The 20,051-nt window shown below is 43.8% G+C and overlaps 1 protein-coding gene across 3 annotated transcripts in view; it reads right to left on the bottom strand.

The window, feature by feature from the left end:
• Positions 1–20,051, bottom strand: part of PPM1H (protein phosphatase, Mg2+/Mn2+ dependent 1H) — a 264,640-nt gene that overhangs the window by 71,285 nt on the left and 173,304 nt on the right. For all 3 annotated transcript variants that reach the window (XM_086712926.1, XM_086712925.1, XM_086712924.1), the window contains exon 5: positions 16,349–16,433. In XM_086712926.1, coding sequence (XP_086569052.1) covers positions 16,349–16,433 — 85 coding nt within the window. The remainder of the gene's footprint in view (positions 1–16,348; positions 16,434–20,051) is intronic.

Below are 20,051 nucleotides of genomic sequence, written 5' to 3'. Positions count from 1 at the left end.
CAAATCTCTGTTCACACTACAAAAGTCTTGAGCAAACAGCCACTTAGGGAATTGCTTTGAAACAACAAACAGTCTCATTGTCACATTCAAAATTCAAATCCGCTATCCAAGAGATGAAATGCTCAAGTATTAATTTCCCCGCTCGAAGGCCACACACACTAAAAGCAAACTTGCATGGAAGCTTCCTTGTACCAAGCTGTACACCCACTTACTAGCAGTGTGCTGGAATGGATCCTTTTTCTCCCTCCCTTCATTATTTTCTTAATTTTTAAAAAATTTTTGGCAGGGAAGAGTAGGCAGAGCAAATCATGACCTGGCACTGTAGAAAAGCAAGGGATCCCTGCCACAGGACAGATGGCCATGTCCTCAGTCTCCTGGAAACAGGCATCTCCCACAGCCTCTTTCCCAAGATCTGACACCAGCAGATCTCCTGCTGATTCTCATGGTAGTTTGGAGGTTTAGTTGGACATCAGTCATCCTAAGCTAAGTATATCAGGAGTCAAAGGACACAAGCTGAACTGTCACTGGGTTGGCTAGATTTGGCCAGATAATAGAACTCTGAGCAGGCTTGGAGACACGGCAGGGCAGTACTGAGAAGGTGAACTGTCTTTACTGTCTTCTGTAGCCCCCAAATTTCCCAGGTCTGACAGGAATTCTGGAACATTCTGAGGGGCTGTGAAACCTCTGCTAGGGATGAGGGTTGGCTGCTGATGAGTATCAAGGACGCTTAAACACTGACCTTTACAGAGAGGTTCCCTGGGAAGGAAGGAAGGGAGTACTTAATAAGGCAGGTCAGTGGTGTGGGCTTTGGGTGAGGTGAACTTGGGTTTGAATCCAAGTTCTGCGTGTATAAGCTGTGTAATTTTAGTTGGTGATTTAGCTTCTGGAGCTTCAGTTTCTCAATCTGAGATTAATTATGTATTTACCTCACACTTTTAATAATTAAATGAATGCACTTATCGTAGTTGTCTCGGCTCATAAAAAATTATTATATCCATCTAATGATTACCGATATCTATTACATCCTTGGCACTACGGAATGTGCTTTGTGACCTCTCGCATCACACTGCCAACAACCTTACAAGGTGGAACTGGATACACAATCTGTAGGGTCCAGTGCAAAATGAAAATATGGAGACTGTGTTCAAAACTAAGAATAACCACGTACAGAGCCCTGTGCAGTCGCAGGAGTCACACACCCAGGAAGCCAGCTGTACTGACCGAAGGAGCAGAGGCATAATTAGTCCATGAATAGCAACACCTACCATGTACCTGTTATCATCTCCTAGAGCTTTGGGACTCTATACCCCACTCCCCAAGCTGGCCTAGCCTGGCTGGCAACCTGACTTAGGGATTACCATGTACCAGGCACTTGATATGCTTGTCACAACCTCAACAATCCTATAAAGCACATGTCATAGACTCAATTTACAAATGAGGAGACTAAGGCCCAAAGAACTTAAGACACCTAGCCCAAGGTCATCATCCAGGGCTGGGTGGTCTCAGAGCCGAAGCCTAATAACATGTCCACAAACACCCATCCCAACCCTTGAACCTGCACACATTTACAAAAAAATTAAAAAAAAAAAAGTGGGCAAAAGGACCAAGGGCCCTGGACCATGCAAAGTCTAAATGGTCAATAGGTACCTGTGAGGATCCAGTTAACAAAAAATTACAGATCTGCACCCAATTTGGCCACAAGAATGCTCCTGAAGAAGCTAAAAGAAATCCTTGGGGCGCCTGGGTGGCGCAGTCGGTTGAGCGTCCGACTTCGGCCAGGTCACGATCTCGCGGTCCGTGAGTTCGAGCCCCGCGTCGGGCTCTGGGCTGATGGCTCAGAGCCTGGAGCCTGTTTCCCATTCTGTGTCTCCCTCTCTCTCTGCCCCTCCCCCGTTCATGCTCTGTCTCTCTCTCTCCCAAAAATAAATAAACGTTGAAAAAAAAATTTAAAAAAAAAAAAAAAAAAAAAAAGAAGCTAAAAGAAATCCTTTAATAATATGAGGGACTAAATAAGTTAGTTAAAAAATCTATACAAAGGAATTCTATGGTGTCATTTACAATGATACTACAGCAAATATGTAATGACATGGAAAGAAAGGATAGACAGACGTAAAAACACAGGTTATCAAACAACGTATGTGAGTGCGTGTGCGTGTAGGTGTATGAGCTCATGTAAGTTGTGTCATATACACACAGATCTAGATACAAGGCATATAGGTACATACAAACGAATGTGTGTGAAGAAATACCGGTAAATGCCCCACATACATTTCATTAACAAACAGGTTAGGATCCAAAGACTATATTTCTAAGTCCATTTCTTCACAGACCCAAGTGCCTCAGAGATCAATGTGCAGTGTTCCAGGCACCCGGCCACGTTTCCAGGAGAGTGAGTGGCCCTCTGATGGTGCTTTCCCTGGGTACCCTCATACCCTTTTTGCCAGTACACGTTTGTCTGGACAGTTGTGAGGGAAGATCTGCAAAGTAGCCAGGATCTCCTGAGCAGCTCACTCTCTGCAGGGGTCACCTCACCTCTCCCTCTGAAGATGAGCAGGCTCTAAGTGGGCCTTAAAGCCCATGTTCCTGTGGCATTTGTATCCCCTTCACTTGCAGGGGCTTTCAGGGTCTCAAACCGCTTGCTTTCTCCCCATTATAGCAATAGGCTATGGTGTTTCATCAGTTCTAAGATGCCCTTTTCAAATGAGTTATTATTTTATTACCTCTAAGAAACGAGGGGAAGCTGCCAACAAAACTAAGTGCAATACTTTCTTACCACTTTGAATTTTTATTTTATTCTTTTTGAAAGGGCTCCTTTGGACTTAGACAAATTTTTACATATCCCTCTGGGGTATATTTAAGAAGATTACATAGGTGAAGTATATTGGATAAGGCTTTCCAAAATGTCTTCACATTGAGAATTCCACTGCTCATCAGTTTTCAACTCTGAATCATTAACGGTCACGATTTCCCAGGCAATAGTGGCCTGTGTTCCATGGGACCGTTGGCGATGCAACATTTCTTAAATAATTCACCCTAGAACTAGGAGCCTCAGAACCAGGGGTGCAAAGTTCTTAAGTCAGCTCTGCAATTATCCAGAGCCAGCTAACTTCTGACTCCCACTTCTGGAATGTGGCTGAACAAGTCAGATTCACACCTCCAAGCCCCTCTGCAAATCCACAAAGGCTTTAAGAGTGCTTCATTTTTGCCTTCAGGGTTTTCTTCTAAGCTGCCAGCCGCCCATCCTGCAAGTTTGGTGCTGTTCTTTTGATGTTTACACATGCCCAGGAGAGGACACCTGTGTCATGCCTGCCACTTGGCTGACAGCAACAATCAGTGGTAAAATATCTCAACTTCAGATATGTCAAATGGTGAAAACAAAAGCACCTTAGCTCTGAAGAAATACTGCAATATTCATCCTCCACTGATACATCACACCCTTAAATTTCTCTACTTTTATGGCCATTTTTCTTCCTCTACCTGACACAGCACATTTCGTATGATGCAAGATATTTTCTGTCATGATTTTGCTCACCACAGAATTCACCTGTATTCCATGTGTACCGATGACATATTTTTACTACTTTTAAAAATCGCCATGTCCTAATAGTAGACCCCCTTCTTACCAGCACTTTCAATACTCACTATTGTCCTATTTGTCAGACCCGATGGAGGTCCTGGTGTTAAAGAAAAAACAACTCAAAAACTAAGTACAAATAGAGCCAATAGGTGGTTAATTAATGAAAAATGAGATGCTAAAATACAGTGGGACACATACCTGTTGGTTTTCAGAGGAAAACCTACTTCTCTGCTCATTTGTGGTCTTTTTGTGCAATAATCATGGAAGTTTTCAGATTTCATCTTAGGTGGGCTGTTATATGGAAATACCACAGACGGGGAGGGGTATGAACAGCAAACACTTAGGTCTCACTGTCCTGGAGGGCAGGAAGTCCAAGATCAAGATACTAGCAGATTCTCTGCCTGGCTTACAGACTGCCCCCTCTCACTGCACCTCATACGGGCTTTCCTCTGTCTCTTGGGGGGAGAAATCAAGCTCTCCGAGGTCTATTCTTATCAAGACATTAGTCCCATCTGATGAAGGCCCCACTCTTATGGCCTCATTTAACCTTGTTTCTAAAAAGGTCCTATTTCCAAATTTGGCATACATGGGGGGTAGGGCTTCAACAGAAGGGTTTTTTTTTTTTTTTTTTTGGGTGGGGGCGTTGGGGAGGATACCAGTGCAAACACTCAGTCCGTAACATGGTCTTCTAGGTATACATGTTTATAGAAGTACATATGCTCAGCCATCTAAATATTGTAAAATGTTATCTGATGGTTTCCTTTTTGACTTACCTCTATTTGTGATTATTTCTACTACTGAACGGGTATTGCTTTTGTTTGAAAAAACTAAAAAAAATTTTTTGAGAACAGTTTTTATTTTTATTTAAGTTTTTATTTTAATTCCAAGAGTTAAAATACAGTATTATATTAGTTTCAGGTGTACGATATAGTGATTCAACAATTCTATACATTACTTAGTGCTCATCCTGGTAAGTGAACTCTTAATTCCCTTCACCTACTTCACCCATCCCCCTACACACCTCCCCTCTGGTGACCCTCTGTTTGTTCTCTATAGTTATGGATTTGTTTCTTGGTTTGTTTCTCTGTTTTTTTGTTGTTGTTGTTTTTTGTTTGCTTGTTTGTTTTTTGAGAGAGAGAAAGCATAAGCGGGGGAGGGGCAGAGAGAGGGATGAGAGAATCCCAAATAGCCTCCATGCTGACAGTGGAGGCTTGAACTCACAAACTGTGAGATCATGACCTGAGCCAAAATCAAGAGTCGGATGCTTAAAAGACTGACTCACCCAGGTGCCCCCACTTTTTATTTTTATTTTAGTGAGACAGAGTGCCTGCAAGCAAGGGAGGGGGGAGGGGCGAGGAGGGAGGGAGGGAGGAAGGGAGAGAAAGAGAATCTTAAGCAGGCTCCACGCTCAGCATGGAGCCCAACGTGGGGCTCAATCCCATGACCCTGGGATCATGACCTGAGCCAAAATCAAGAGTCGGACACTTAACCGAATGAGCCACCTAGGCACCCCTCTTTTTCCTATGCTCCTTTGCTTCTTAAATTCTATACATGAGTGAAATCATGTTATTTATCTTTCTCTGACTTATTTTGCTTAGCATAATACTCTCTAGCTCCACCCAAGTCATTGGAAATGGCAAGATTTCATTCTTTTTCATGGCTGGATAATATTCCAGTGTGTGTGTGTGTGTGTGTGTGTGTGTGTGTGTGTGTGCGCGCACGCACACATGCACGTACATGTGTTTATCACATCTTCTTTATTCATTCATCTATTGATGGACACTTGGGTTGCTTCCATAATATGGCTACTATAAATAATGCCACCATAAACATTGAAATGCATATATATTCCTCTGAATTAGTGTCCTTGTATTGTTTGGGTAAATACCCAGTAGTATGATTACTGAATCACAGGGGAGTTCTATTTTCAACTTTTTGAGGAGCCTCCATGCTGTTTTCCAGAGTGGCTGTACCAGTTTGCATTCGCACCAACAGTGCAAGAGTATTCCTCTTTTTCCACATCCTCACCAACACTTGTTCCTTCTGTTGTTGATTTTGGCCATTGTGACAGGTGTGAGGTGGTATCTCATTGTGGTTTTGATTTGCATTTCCCTGATGATCAGTGATACTGAGCATCTTTTCATGTGTCTGTTGGCCAGCACAGAGACATTTTATTCTCAGAAGCAGAGTGGGCCACAACCTGGCAACTCAGAAACAACTTCTCAGAGGCTGTGCAGCATTCAGGTAACACGACTGGTTAGGGTTACTTCATTAGAGCTGGCCTGCCCTGCCAGAAGCAGTGCTCACATCAGCGTTCTGGAACCTTGAGCGTCGAAAGTGATTTTATGCTAAATTCAATGTAAGCAACACACCCAAAATTTAAAGACTGTAAAATCTGAGTGTAAGAATTTGTTAGGCTCCTCTCAGCAATAAAACCCCATGATTTCTGGAATCCAAACTTGTAAAATTCATGGACAATTTTGGCAAGTTTTACTCTACTACTCATATCCGGGCCACTCATATATAAATAGGTATACGTGACTACTGTCCCTTCCCAAGGCACGTTTCATAGGCTGGCTTGTTACAAATGTGACCTTAATGGGATAAAAATGCAAGGCAGGAGAGGAGGCACACATTAAGATCCCTACAAAATAAAAATTCTAGACAGTTTCCTAAACATCCCTTATTTTTCTAATATGCTGGACATAGTTTAGCTTTTTCTCCTGATGTTGCTATTTGGACATATGTATGTTAGAACATCTGCATGGTGATGCAAGTGATACCCACCACACTTGAATATGTTCATTATTTTTAAACCTTAGCTATATGCCAGGGCCAAGCATAGCACCTAACACAGTAAAGACTCCAAGTAAGTATGTGCTGGGAGAATGAATACAGAACATTCTGATCTGCTTTACTCAGTTACACTTGGTGATTAAACTTCACAAAATAATACAATACAGCTTTCAATCTTTTGAAAAAGTTAAAACTAAGGTCCATAGCACATAAAAACAATCTTGGACACACATTACTGTATTTTGGATTTAGTTAACTTTTTATAATTCAATAGATATCTTCCTGTAAAACCACGTGTGTGGGTGAAATTATACCATTTCAAACCTCATGATATTTCACACTCCTAAGAATGTCTAAATAATGTCATGTCTCTTCTCTACTTAATAAGCATGTCGACTAGAAACCTAGAAATGTCTTCTATATTAAAATCCAACTTAAAGTGTGCTGGCCTGCTCCATGTAAAAAAATGGACCACTCTTTGTGCCTCCATCTTTATCCTAAAACTTGAGGCTTTCCTACAAGGAAGCACAATAGAATGTTCCTCACCGAGGAAAGGGAGTGGAGGTACACTGGAGTTCACACATGTGATGCAAATGGCCCCTGGAAAGAAAGCTTGGTAACCGCTGCCCCAACACAAGCAAAGATAGGTTGCCAGTTGTCTTTTAAGGAGTGTGCAGAGTACATGTTTGTTAAAAAGAGGGTAGGCCATGTCCTTGCCACTTAGTCTCTGGACAGCTAATGAGAATAAACTTCCAGACATGGTTGCATTTGGCCAGGGAAAGAAGAGACAGCTCATCTAGGAAAACGACGCTGGAGTAACCTGCTGTGCCAAGCAGTGGCAGGACGTCAGAGATAGGGAAGGAGGATCAGACGTCGTCTTCTGGCTGCTTTCCTCTCTAGTCCTGGGAAGAAACCAGCTGCAAGGGGACGGAAGTAAGCACTTACAGTGAAGAAACACAACCACCCCATCCCAATGAGAATCTCTGAGTTCAACCATAACAGGAGGGGACAAGCTTGAAAAAGAGATGTTGTCTAGAACCTTCTAAGAAGCCTCTCATGAAAGCAGACTGGGTGAGTAACTTGAACCCAGGTCTGTCTCACTCTGGAGCACATGGATCTGAGCTCCACCCTCCTGGGCTGGGGAGAGCTTTGAGCACCCTGGCAGGGCAGGGCAAAAACAGGGAGTGGAAGTAGGAACCCAGATCTAGAGAGTGACATGTCTACAATGGCAACGGGAGGTGGCCAAACACCATGCTTCCTGTGGACACTGAGACGGTGGGTCCTGAGATTATTTAAAACTGCCTGCTGGGGGCCGCCTGGGTGGCTAGGTCGGTTGGGCGACCGACTTCGGCTCAGGTCATGATCTCACAGTCCGTGGGTTCAAGCCCCGCGTCGGGCTCTGTGCTGACAGCTCAGAGCCTGGGGCCTGTTTCGGATTCTGTGTCTCCCTCTCTCTCTGACCCTTCCCCGTTCATGCTCTGTCTCTCTCTCTGTCTCAAAAATAAACAAACGTTAAAAAAAAAAAATTAAAAAAAAAAAAAACTGCCTGCTGGGAAACACAAATTGGTTACTCCTTTTTAATAATAAAATTTCCTTCTGCTACCTTGTGGCCACAATGTGAGTGAGCCGTGCCAGCTACTGAGAGGATTGTCCCAGGTTTAGGAGTTTCCAGCCAGAAGAATGCATGCAGCTAACACATGAGCTCCTCCATGTGCCAGGTATCAGGGGCTGGGACTCAAAGAACAAAAAAGGAAGTCCATCTGTTCAGAGTTCACACATTAGTTGGGGAGACTGAGGAAGGCTTATGGGTGGAAACAGATATCCCCAGGGGCTAAGGAACAAAGAGCGGGGCACTCACTGGGTGGGTTGGACAGAATCTGAAAAGCATCTGAACAGCGGATCAGGCAAGGCCTCTGGGGTCAGAGCAGCAAGAGCAGAGGCAAGGGAGTGCATAGCAGCATGGTGAGTAGGGCTTTTGGAACTGCTCTCAAGAGAGAACAGATAGGTGGCAGAAGGGTGCCTTTCTGGGGAACTTGCCCAGCCCCTTCACCTTGGGCTCCTGGAGAGCCCCAAAGAAGGTCCCTCCCCCAAACAATAATAACAGTTAAATACACGGTAAAGTTACTGTATCATATGTGTATGGGTCAACATATTTTCACAAATTTGACACACTTGTGTAACGGGCATCTAGATCAAGAAACAATACATGGTCAGCACCTGTGGTCAGGACCCCATTCAATCACTGCTCTCCCCAACTGAAGCACTATCCCAAACTGTGTGTTGGTTTCACCTGTTTCTATACTTACTATGGGATCCTATAAGCTGTCCCCAGTACTGGGTGTTAAGTCGGTGTGATTCAGCCACGTTGTTGCATGTAGTTAAAACGTGTTCATTCTCAGTACTGCATGGCATTCCAGCTCATGACTATGACTGACAATCATCTTATCTGTTCTACTCCCCGTGGACATTTGGGCAGTTTCCAGTTTGGGCAAGTACATCCTGAGCTACTGTGCACACTCTGGTTAGGTGCCCACCTAGGAGAGGAACGGCTGTGCCAAACCCTTTTTCCCTGGGCCAAACCCTTTTACAAGGTAGTTGTTCGAACTTCTACTCCCATCAGCAGAATATGGAAAGTGAAAACACTCATGTGTCAAATGAAGGGCAGATTCCACAACAGGAAATCGTTTGTGAAGTCCTCCTACTAGGAAACTTTTATATGAGCTTTTTTTTTTTATCTTTAAGAGACAAAGCGAGCATACACATGAACTGCGAAGGGGTAGAGAGAGAGGGAGAGAGAGAATCCCAAGGAGGCTCCACGCTGCCAGCACAGAGCCCAACTTGGGGCTTGATCTCATAAACCATGAGATCATGACCTGAGCCAAAATCAAAAGTTGGGACACTCAACAGACTGAACCACCCAGGCACCTTGCCCCCACTTTGTTTTTTGAGCTCTTTTTTTTTTTAATTTCAGAAAAAAAAAGTCCAGAGTTCTCAATATTTGAAAGGAAGTTATCAAATGAGGATTTTCAGTGTTTAACACAAATCTTAATAAAAAATTGAGTAATCTCTCCTCTTCCTTGCCCTCAGGAGGGAAAAAAAAAAACCTCATCAGATCAGAGGACTGGAGGTTTTATATTTCAAGATGATTTACCATGACAGTAAGTCTATGGTCACGAATGAAATGAAATTAGTAACATCAACCAAGCCCACTGATGGTCGCACTAACCGTCAAAGGAGATAGCTCTTCCAGAGCCAAGGCTGACTACCCAATTTGCAGTGCAGGAAAAGAGTATTTTGGTTTGGGTTAAACAAAAATGAAAGGAAAATGTTAAATGGCTGAGATCTAAATATGTATGTGTCGGAGTCTTTCATAAAGAATTCTCTCAGTCTTAATTTATCCTTAAAAATCTCAGAGTAACAAGAACCAAGCTTATGTATATATGCTATTATAAAATTGAATATTGATAAGATTCTGTCTGGTTTACATGGATGTCAAGAAAGATTCACATTTAAATTTCTACATGGGACTGTACCGATCAACTAGAGAAAAGCATGCCCCTAAAATAACTTTAAAATTGTAAAATTTATAGCTTGCGATAAAGGAGCCACATGGAAACTTGTATGCAAATGGATATATTAAACAAAATTGCCTAGATTTGTCAACCCTACAACAGTTTAATGTATAGAATAAGGGCTAAAAAGTAGTCATTTACATAAAACATATAAAGTTTCCATATTCATATGCTTAATGCTTTTTCTTCCCAAGTAAAAGGCTGGGAAAGGAATTCATTTGAAGAGAGAACAACTCATGTCAGCAAAAAAGATGTGCCTGTGTATCTTCAATTCCTTTGCATATGCAAATGGAATTTATACATTTTATAAAAGGCCACAGGAGTAGTCCAATGGCAGGGCGGCCATAAAAAAAGTTCTTCATATATAGTTAGATTTGAAACTAAAAGATTTTATTTTGTCTCTGATCTAGGCACTGTCGTAAGCACATTATGAATATTAACTCTTCAGTCCTCAAACCAGTCTTGGGAGGGTCCTGTAATTACCCCATTTCACTGATCAAGCAACGGGAGCAGAGAAAACGTTTTATAGACAGCTAAGCTTTTGCCGTGGTAAACCTCAGGGAATGCTATCTACCTCTTTCAAAGCATATTTAACTTTCACATCTTTAATGGATGCATGACACTATCTTGCTTCTTTACACTAAGACCAATTTTTTTTTTTTTTCCAACGTTTATTTATTTTTGGGACAGAGAGAGACAGAGCATGAATGGGCGAGGGGCAGAGAGAGAGGGAGACACAGAATCGGAAACAGGCTCCAGGCTCTGAGCCATCAGCCCAGAGCCCGACGCGGAGCTCGAACTCACGGACCGCGAGATCGTGACCTGGCTGAAGTCGGACGCTTAACCGACTGCGCCACCCAGGCGCCCCTACACTAAGACCAATTTTTAAGGGACCTTATGGACAGATGGCTCTGGCTTTATGTGCCCAACTTTTTATTCAGAATGTTGGAGGGAAAAGGGGTTTTTAGAGAATCTAAAGATTATATATGTGTAGCAACTGTGCAGAAGACTGCGTTTTTCTAAGAATAAAAGTAGTTAGGGATCCATTCTTGTGGTTATTTGTTTAGCTGTGTGAATTCACTTCCTTAGCTCTGCAGAGCAGGCACAGAATGCCTCAGCATCAAGCCTCTGACTCCTCCTCCCATCCTGGGATAAACAAAACATCCATTTATATTCATTTTCAAAATCAAGGCTCTGGAAGCGGTGAGGTTCAACTCTCAGTGCTAACGTCTTTAGAGTCTTCCCTGTCACCAAGCAGTGCTCCTAGGATGGCCAAATATAAGCTCTGCCTCTAAGACTCTGGGCAGTGCCAGTTTTGTGCTCTAAACATCTCCTGGCTGGGGTACCTGGGTGGCTCAGTTGTTGGATGTCTGGCTCTTGATTTTGCCTCAGGTCCTGGTCCCAGGGTCGTGGGATCAAGCTCTGTGTCGGGCTTTGTGCTAAGCACGGAGCCTGCTTGAGATTCTCTCTCCCCCATCCCCACCCCCCAAGAAAAATAGCTCCTGGCTTCTCTGTGACACCTGTGTGATCAGTTGAACCTATAGCGCATGTGAAAAACGCCAACCATTTTTTTGCCTGCCATTTTTAAATTAGAAGTTCTCAAACTCACAGGCAGTTTTGTGAAAAAGGGTTAAATGGGGGAAAGAGGTAGGATTAGAGTGGATTTTTCCATGACTCCGTCACCAAGCAAAGCAGAGTGGTGGTGAAGTTGCCTGTGACTAAAGAAAGGCTTTCTGGGCTTCACAACCTGCTCTCAAGGTTAAATGTGATGTGGCAGTGGTGGGTCAGTCAATTTTACTCACTAGCACACTTGACCCTCCCAAATTAAAGTATCGTGTTTTTAAGCAGGTTCACGTTTAAGTAATATACTTTTTGGGAGATAACTCTTGATCATGAGAAATCCCAAAAAGTGAAGTGGCACAACACTGTCGACCTTGAAACCTTTCCAAAGCCAACACCAGGGACACGGCGGACAAACAGAATCGGACTTGGCACAGAAGGCTGGGGGTAGTTCAAGGACACCACAAGAAACCGCCTTCGATAATGCTGCACTTGTACGTATCAGCTGTGCATTTGAAGCCCACTTTCATCTCTTCTGTACATTGCCCTTGATGAAAAACAGCTGCAAACTTGGATTATCCACGAGGACACAAGGACATAAGTTGAAGGCCTGACGATACCAGCACATCTTAATGTAATCAAAATCAGAGTTTATAAATACATCTAGGCAGAATTGAGGGGAAGACACCACTCTCGCACCTCGGGGCTGTGGAGGTCCCCCTGAGGGCGATTCTTCCCTTGCTGCCACCCGAAGCAGAGGTGGGGCGGTTTTCTGGAGGCCACAGCATCAGGGAGGTCAATTCTGCTGAGACACATCCACAACCAGACTTCTTTCCCTCCCATCTGAGTCCCAGCTCCATCCAAACATTCCGTCTAGCTTGGTGGACCTCCTTAACTATTTTATTTCAATCACCCTGGAAACTGTAAAAAGAAAAAGAAAAAAAAAAAAAAAGGCACAGCGACAGAAGAGCAAGGCTTACTGGTGACTCGAGGACCAGCAGCACTTCCTGGCTGCTGGGACAGTGCCCCTGACCCCTTCATCACACACCTGCCACATTCCGTGTGAACACATCAAACCCTCAAGCCTGATTAATCACCCTGCCCAAGTGTCTACGGAACACAGTTCACATGACCTAAGAGCCACACGAAGGACCCTCTGAGGTCAGGATACAAGACCAAACAAATTTAACATGCCTGCCACATCCAGCGTCATAATCTGCTTCTAGTTCGGTTAACCCCAAATGTCCAGAGCGTGCATCCCAAGAACCTCCCCCTTCGATGTGGATCAAAACGGTGTGTGTCCAACGAGCTCTGCATCTCCCCCCACCTCTGAGAATATCACGAACCGTTTCTACAAGTCAAATAGCCTTGGGACTGCAGAATCATGCTCCAGACGAGTAAGTCTCTGGGAACTTAGAAGTTTTAATGATTCGGCCATAAATGTTTCTTCACACATCATAAAAAGAAATTTTAATTTGACCTCAGAGTAAGAAATACATTGTTAACTTTCCAGTGATGTTCTAACTCGTTTAGATCACGTAAAAGGTACCACAACCCCCAATGCACTGAAGTGTTTCATAATTAGTTCTAGGGAACTGATGTTCCAAAAAAAAAATGAACTGGTAGGATTAAATGCACATAAAATTATAAGGTATGCACTGTATTTTATATTGCTGTGGGATCACTTTTCATCCTGATTTCAGAACCTACAGAAAAAAATCTCAAGGGAGGTGTCCTACACATTTCACGTAGGAGAGATTCAGAGACATCACGCGAGGGGTGTGGGATCACACAGCTCACACCTGGGCTGGGCTGAGAGAAGTCATCACACCAGTGTTTTCCTCTCCTAATTGATATTATTTTTAAGGTTTTATGCTATCTACCTCCTAATTCTCTCAAATACTTTACCACAAAGGCTTCACCGCAAGGTTATGTTATACTATAAATCCCTTAATTCTCTCCAAAACTTTACCACAAACATTTGCATCACAGATCATGTGACTGTTACTACTGGATTTATTCATTTCAAAGCGTACATTTTTAGACTCCTGGCAGTATAGGAAGTTGGACAACCAGGATATTTCACGTTCTGGTCATGTACACTCCTGTTGTCCGGGGAGAACAGTTATTAACCAGAGAAACGGATATGTATTAGCAGTAAGGATTAAAAAGAATGGGAACAACAAAAACAAAAGAGAATGGAGACATGGTTTGCACCTTTTGGAAATTCAGCTGTTGGGCTCAGTTCTATGGGCTAAGAGCGTCCACACTGATTGCTCAAGAGTAACACAAAAATACATGTTAATCTTTGGAACAGTAGCAGTGATTATCAAATTAAAAATAAGAAAATAAATCTCTGTGGTTTGCAGGCCAGTAGGACTTGAAGACTGATTCATCAAACAAAAACCAAATGAGAACTATGTGCCACAAAAGAATTCTGCATACGGTTTTCATTTAATCATTCCACCCACCTTCTGAGGCTTCCTAAGCCTGTTACTGATGACGAAGCCGGGGACTATAGGAATCACAGACACAGTTACACAACAACGCTGAGATCAGAAGCCAACACACGTCTCATTCCGAACATCGGAAAATAGACCACCAGTATTTAGGAATCTGATACATGTCAGCCTTCCCGTCCCTCCTTAAAAATTAATGTTTTGATCTTTCTGGGCCATTCTTGTAACATGAAAATGTGAAACGATTTCAAAATAAAAAAAAAGTTAACCTGCTGCTTCTCATTGCCTTTAGTGGGAAAACAGGAAATGGTTTTCCCTAAAGGGTAAGGAGGTGATGAAGGCAGGGTGCAGTCGAGGCACAGGCAGGCAAAGGGCTATGATAGGCTTCAAGGGAAGGTGGAAGGGAGAGTACTGTGTGGTAATGATCCAGACGTCAATACAAATTCTGGTTCTTTCATCAAGCCAACAAATCCCGCTTCAGTATCTCCTCTGTGCTGGGAACTGGCCACGTGAAGCGACTAAGGAGCCTGCCCTCCAGGACTCAGTCTGGAAGGGGAGAGAGCGATCGTGACCAGCAATACAATACCATACGCCGAGAGCTAGAGGCTTCTATACGGCTCTGCAAGCACCGGGGACTGACCCCCTCCCGGGAGACTTAGGGGACACCTCCTAGAGGAAATAACACTTATGTTGGGGTCTCAAAGGATGGGAAACAGTTTTCCTGACAGAGGACAGGGGAAGGACCATCCAGGCAGAGCATATTTCCAAAGGCAAGGAGGTTGTGGAGATCGACGTGCGTCCCAAATATGGAAGGTAGCTCTCTGCTTGCAGCCTGAAATGCATGGTGGTGTTGGTAGAGGCAACAGAGAAACAATGCAGGAGAGGTGGACGGGGACCATGATTCTGGCTCGACCACGTGTGACCTGCATTGTGCACACTATGAGGAGCCAAAGGACTTAAGGCAGGAAGTGATACAGTCCATGATCAGATCACTTGGGTGGCTTTGTGGAAGATGGACTAGAAAAAGCCAGACAGGTGACAAGGAGGCCAGCTGTTTTGAACTCTACTCGGAAGGATGACCCTTGCAGCCTGAGTGGTCCTTGGTGACCTGCTCGTTTAGCTTCCCACTGTAAAGTGACAAACTGAGGTCTGGAAAGGTTAAGACACCTGCACAAAGACACCCCGCCAGCAAGTAACAGAGCCAGGACGGGATCCCTTCCCCCTGCCTAGAGTGCCAAAAAAAAAAAAAAAAAAGAGAGCCCTCAAGTCTGGGGTTCCTAGGAGTGGCTACAAGTTTATCCACTTGAAAAAGACAACAGAAAGGCTAGAGAACAACAATCAGTCAAAGAGTGAAGAAATATTTTTACATTGAGCCCGGATTCCTGCTGTCATTCTATACCAGAGCAACACAGCTTAGCTATTGAGTAAAACAAACCAAACAGACAAGGGAATTGAGGGGAAGTGCACAGCCACTTTCTAAATGGACCAAAGTAATCAAACCTTGACTGTCCACGCACGCTGAAATTCAGAGCCATGAGCAAAGTCCTTTTGGGTAGCCTGGGTCAGTTTGTTTCCTAAGAGCAGAGGGTCACTAGCTATGTTGTCTAGAAAGAAAGCCAGTTGGCAAGACAATACTTCAGCCACAGAACTACTCGTCACGCTGTTCAGTCCCCAAAAATATCCAAAGTAACCTAGTGTGATTGCCACTGTTGCTCAAGTGAGATTCTAAGCCAAACACCCTCCCCCTGGAACTTGAGGATAGGGAATTAGGTCTGTTCTCTTTTCCAGAAAACTCAAATCTCTAGGTGAAGCAAAAATGCTCAAGATCTGAAAAACCCAAACACCTTCCTCTAGCCCACTCGTAATTTCACTCCGAAGAGGGAGATTTAAACTGGGAGCTTATTTTCAGGATAGAAACAGGCTTTCAGATGCCTGCATGCTTTCCCAAAGGGCCTCTGAGACTTCCTAACCACGTGTCAAGTGGTGGGGTGTCAGCAGGATCTGGGGCTGCCCTCCTCCCCAGCACGGAGCCCCCATTTTGAGTTAAAGTGAGCAGCAGGCCAAGGAAGAAAGGTATCTGTGTGATTCAACACCCCATTTCGTATTGCACATCCCAAACCGTTAAACGAAACAGAGCACATCATGTCTTCCATTGGCTACAGATGGGAGAGAAACAGCCACAATAATAAACTCACGGAGGTGGAGTGTGTCGTCACACGTGTTGCCAGGATGTGTGATCGGAAGGTGCGTGGGGGGGAGTTAATACCATATGTCACCTGACTCTCGTGGGCCTGCTCCCATGTCAACAGCATCATGTTCCCCCACCACAGCGTCGACACCATCCCTGATGCCACGGCGCTCCGCCAAACCTACATGACTCTTACCAGGTACTGGAGTCGCTGGCGCTCAGTCTCAGGGGTAAACTCTGAAGACATGGGGATGATTTCTCCATTTCTGATGATTATGGCCCTAAAATGGTTAAGAGAAATACGCATTGTCAGTAGCCAATCTCGTAAGTACCTCAATTTTATAACTCTGGAGCTTGGTTTCAAAGACCGAGGAAATGCCCAAGGGACACTTTTTCTAACAAGCTGCATGGCAACATTCTCTTTTCGAGAAAACTCAAATCTCTAGGTGTAGCAGAAATGCTCAACTCTGGATCCCTCACCAAAGGAAACATATGGCTACGTTTACTTTCTCTGCTGGCTGGAACCACGTCTTAACGCCCAGCACCAACCTTCCTACTTGGCACATGGTATACACACTCAGCGAACAAGTAGATGAAATGAATGATGTAAATTGACGCTTCCTCTAGACCAGTGCTCTCCAACTGAACTTTCTGTGACAATGGATATATTTTAATCTGTGCACTCCAACATGGCAGCCACTAGCCACATCGGGGCAACGAGCATCTAAATTACATTTAAATTACATTTCGTTTTACCTAATTTTTAATTAACTTATCTTTAAGTTCAGGTAGTCACAAAGTGGCTAGTGTTTCATGGAGTAGATAGTACAGCTCCAGGTCTGTGTTACGCCAAGTGTCGGTGGGCCGGTAGCACGGGCCTCACCGGGGAGCTTATTAGAAATGCAGACTCCCAGGTTCCACCCCAGACTTGCTGTATCAGAATCTTCATTGTGATTCATAGGCACATTAAAATCTGAGAACACCTGACTGAGACTCATGAGTTTCTAGGTAGTATCCTGGATCCAGGAAAAAACACTCATCTCATCCTGAAGCCTAGGAAATTCACATGCTTCCAAAAATCTGCCCCAAGAGCTACTGCTGACTCAAGAATGTGAGAGAACAGACATCCCTAAGGGAGCTATCTATGGAAGAGGCTATAGCATGGATAACCATGGAGCAACCTTTCCTAGGCCTATTCCAGATGGAGCTTCCTGTTCCTAGATCTTATTCCAAAGTGGTTCCAAACAGCCACTTTCTAGCGATCAATTGGTTGAAGTGGCTTGGGAATTGCATTCGATATGAACTCAACAGCTCCAACAGCTCCAAGTACCAGGGAGCCGGAGACTTGGAGACTGAACACACTTCTCTGTAAAGAGCCACAAGCACGGGAAGTGCCTTCGATGAGCTCAACTCTGGGTGGATGCCTCATGGACTCTAGGGTCAGCTGCACTCTTTGTGCCAAGAGGCCCCAGGCACCCCTCCCTCCCACCATAAACATAGTCTCCAAGGGCACCCAGGTGGCTCAGTTGGTTAAGCATCTTACTTTGGCTCAGGTCATGATCTCACGGTTCATGAGTTCAAGCCCTGCAATTGGGCTCTGTGCTGAAAGCACACTTCCAATGCTCTGTCCCCTCCTCTCTCTGTCCCTCCCCTGCTTGCACTCTCTATCAAAAATAAACACTAAAATACACACACACACACACACACACACACACACACACACACAAAAGTTAGTCTCCAACACTGAAGCGATCCCAATAAATGCCTGCAGCTCTCCCCCAACCCCTCACCCACCTGTGCCCAGTTGTTGCTGTCATGGAGACTGGGAGGGCAGGTAAGGGAGAGGGTGATAACAAAAATCATGGGGGCTTTAGAGGATTAACCGGTCTAAAACTAGTGGAAACTATGAGAAGATGGAAAATGTTAGGGGAGCTGACTGGGAAGAAGATGTAATATTTGTATCATCACTTCCTTCATTATAATGCCAAAAATAGGAAAAATTAAAAGTTCCTTCTTATAAATCTGTTGTCACTTGTAAAATGCAATTCTCCCCTCCCAAGAAAGGTGATATCCAGCATTCACAAATAAGTGTGTTTATTCAAATGGTCTTTGTCCTAATGTATCAGTTAAGACTAACTTCCAGAATAAGGGAATAAGGGTTTTGAGTGAGGATGGAGAGATTTGGCGAGCTTGAAAGGAAGGTCTAGTTTAGGGCCTAATCTCACACTAGTAAGAAGGACCCTGAGATCTGGGGTGATGAGAGCGAAAGTCATTAGGTAATAAATTCCAAAGGCAAACTTCCATTTCAAAATTTTGCTTAAAGCTAGTCTTAACTCTTTCTCTTCCCTTTTTCTACATGGTCCCTGAATTCCAGCTTCCAGGCTCTGACTAGGAACGTTGGCTATCTGGGAGGGATGTAAAAGATAATGAGTAAAAGGGGGGCACCTGGTGGCTCAGTCAGTTAAGCCTCTGACTCTTGATTTTGGCTGAGGTCATGATCTATCTCATGGTTTGTGAGATTGAGCCCCGCATTAGGTTCTGTGTGGACAGTGGGGAGTCTGCTTGGGACTCTCCCTCTCTCTCTCTGGTCCTCCTTGACTCATGCACTTTCTCTCTCAAAATAAATAAATAAATAACTTAAAAAGAGAGAGAGAGAGAGAGAGAGTGAATTACACTTGGGTGGATGAAAAAACTATCCATAGCAAAGGCCTCAAAATTTTTCTTGGTAACATTATTATCTGTAATTGTCTAATTGTATAGAGTCTGGACCATCTAGAATCCATATGCCTTTTCACTGGTTATTACAAAAAGACAATGGATGTAAAAGGATGTCATTCTGGCTGAGTCACCACTAAAAAAGTGACTTGAAAGATTAAGGCAAACTAGGCAGGACCCTTGGGCTTAGTGGGCAGGGAAAGAGAACACAGCAAAGGCACCGGCCACCACTATGTTTACTCTATTTTTTTAATTTCAAATTCACACAAAGGGAGGATGAGCATTCAATTCCAATGTTCACGGCTGAACAATGTTCATTCCAATGTTAGCTCACCCTAGCTAATTACTTTCTTAAATAGATCTTTATATCCAAATCCATCTACGTACAGAGCATTCTTCATTTCTGTTTGAACTACCAAGTTCTTCCTTCATGAGACACCCATGGATTAAAGATGACAGCATGTTTGGCAGTCAGACTTTCCAGTCCCTAAACTATGATGCCTCTTCCTATGCTTCCTGGCTTCCTTTTGATCTTTCTCTCTTTCATCCCTCTGATCTTGGGATCAATGTGTCAGAGTGCTGGTCTCCAATCTGGAGTAGGGCAGCGAGAGGGAATGGGTTTCAAAGGGAACAGAGTGCATGTGAAGGCTGACAAATCTTGCACTAAACAACCAATAAACTAGATTAATGCTTTAAAGCCACATTCTGTCATCAGAGGATCCTTGTATACTTTCTATCTTCTACTTCAGTATTTTATGAACTGTTTTTCCTAAGGAAAATTATTTAGAACAAACAGAAAAAAGCTGTGGCAATAATAAGAATCAAGGAGCATTAGGCATATGCCCTGGCCTTTCTTCTGGGCCCCCAGATCTGGACCTCTAGATAAGACTACGGTCAGATTTTGAATGACATTCCATTTACTTACTCAGAGATTGGCCAGAGATTAAGTGAGGAAGCTCCTAGGGGCTGGGGTAATTTAACCAACTGGCAACCACTTCCTACCTGGTATCCCCTTACCATAAGAGTTGGAGGGTGGGGGGTTCTAAGCGTATTACCCAAAGTTAAGGTCAGCCTTTCATTCACAGAGACTGAAACTGAAATTTACATGCTTTCATTTCTTGTCCGTAGCATAGATGGAAATTACTTGTAACATGGTGAATGGTAAGGTCTAACGTGTTCTTCGG

Source organism: Puma concolor, chromosome B4 (genome assembly GCF_028749965.1).
Source record: "Puma concolor isolate L17-30 chromosome B4, mPumCon1.1.hap2, whole genome shotgun sequence".
Classification (NCBI taxonomy): Eukaryota; Metazoa; Chordata; class Mammalia; order Carnivora; family Felidae; genus Puma; species Puma concolor.
This window is presented reverse-complemented; position numbering and strand designations above follow the sequence as displayed.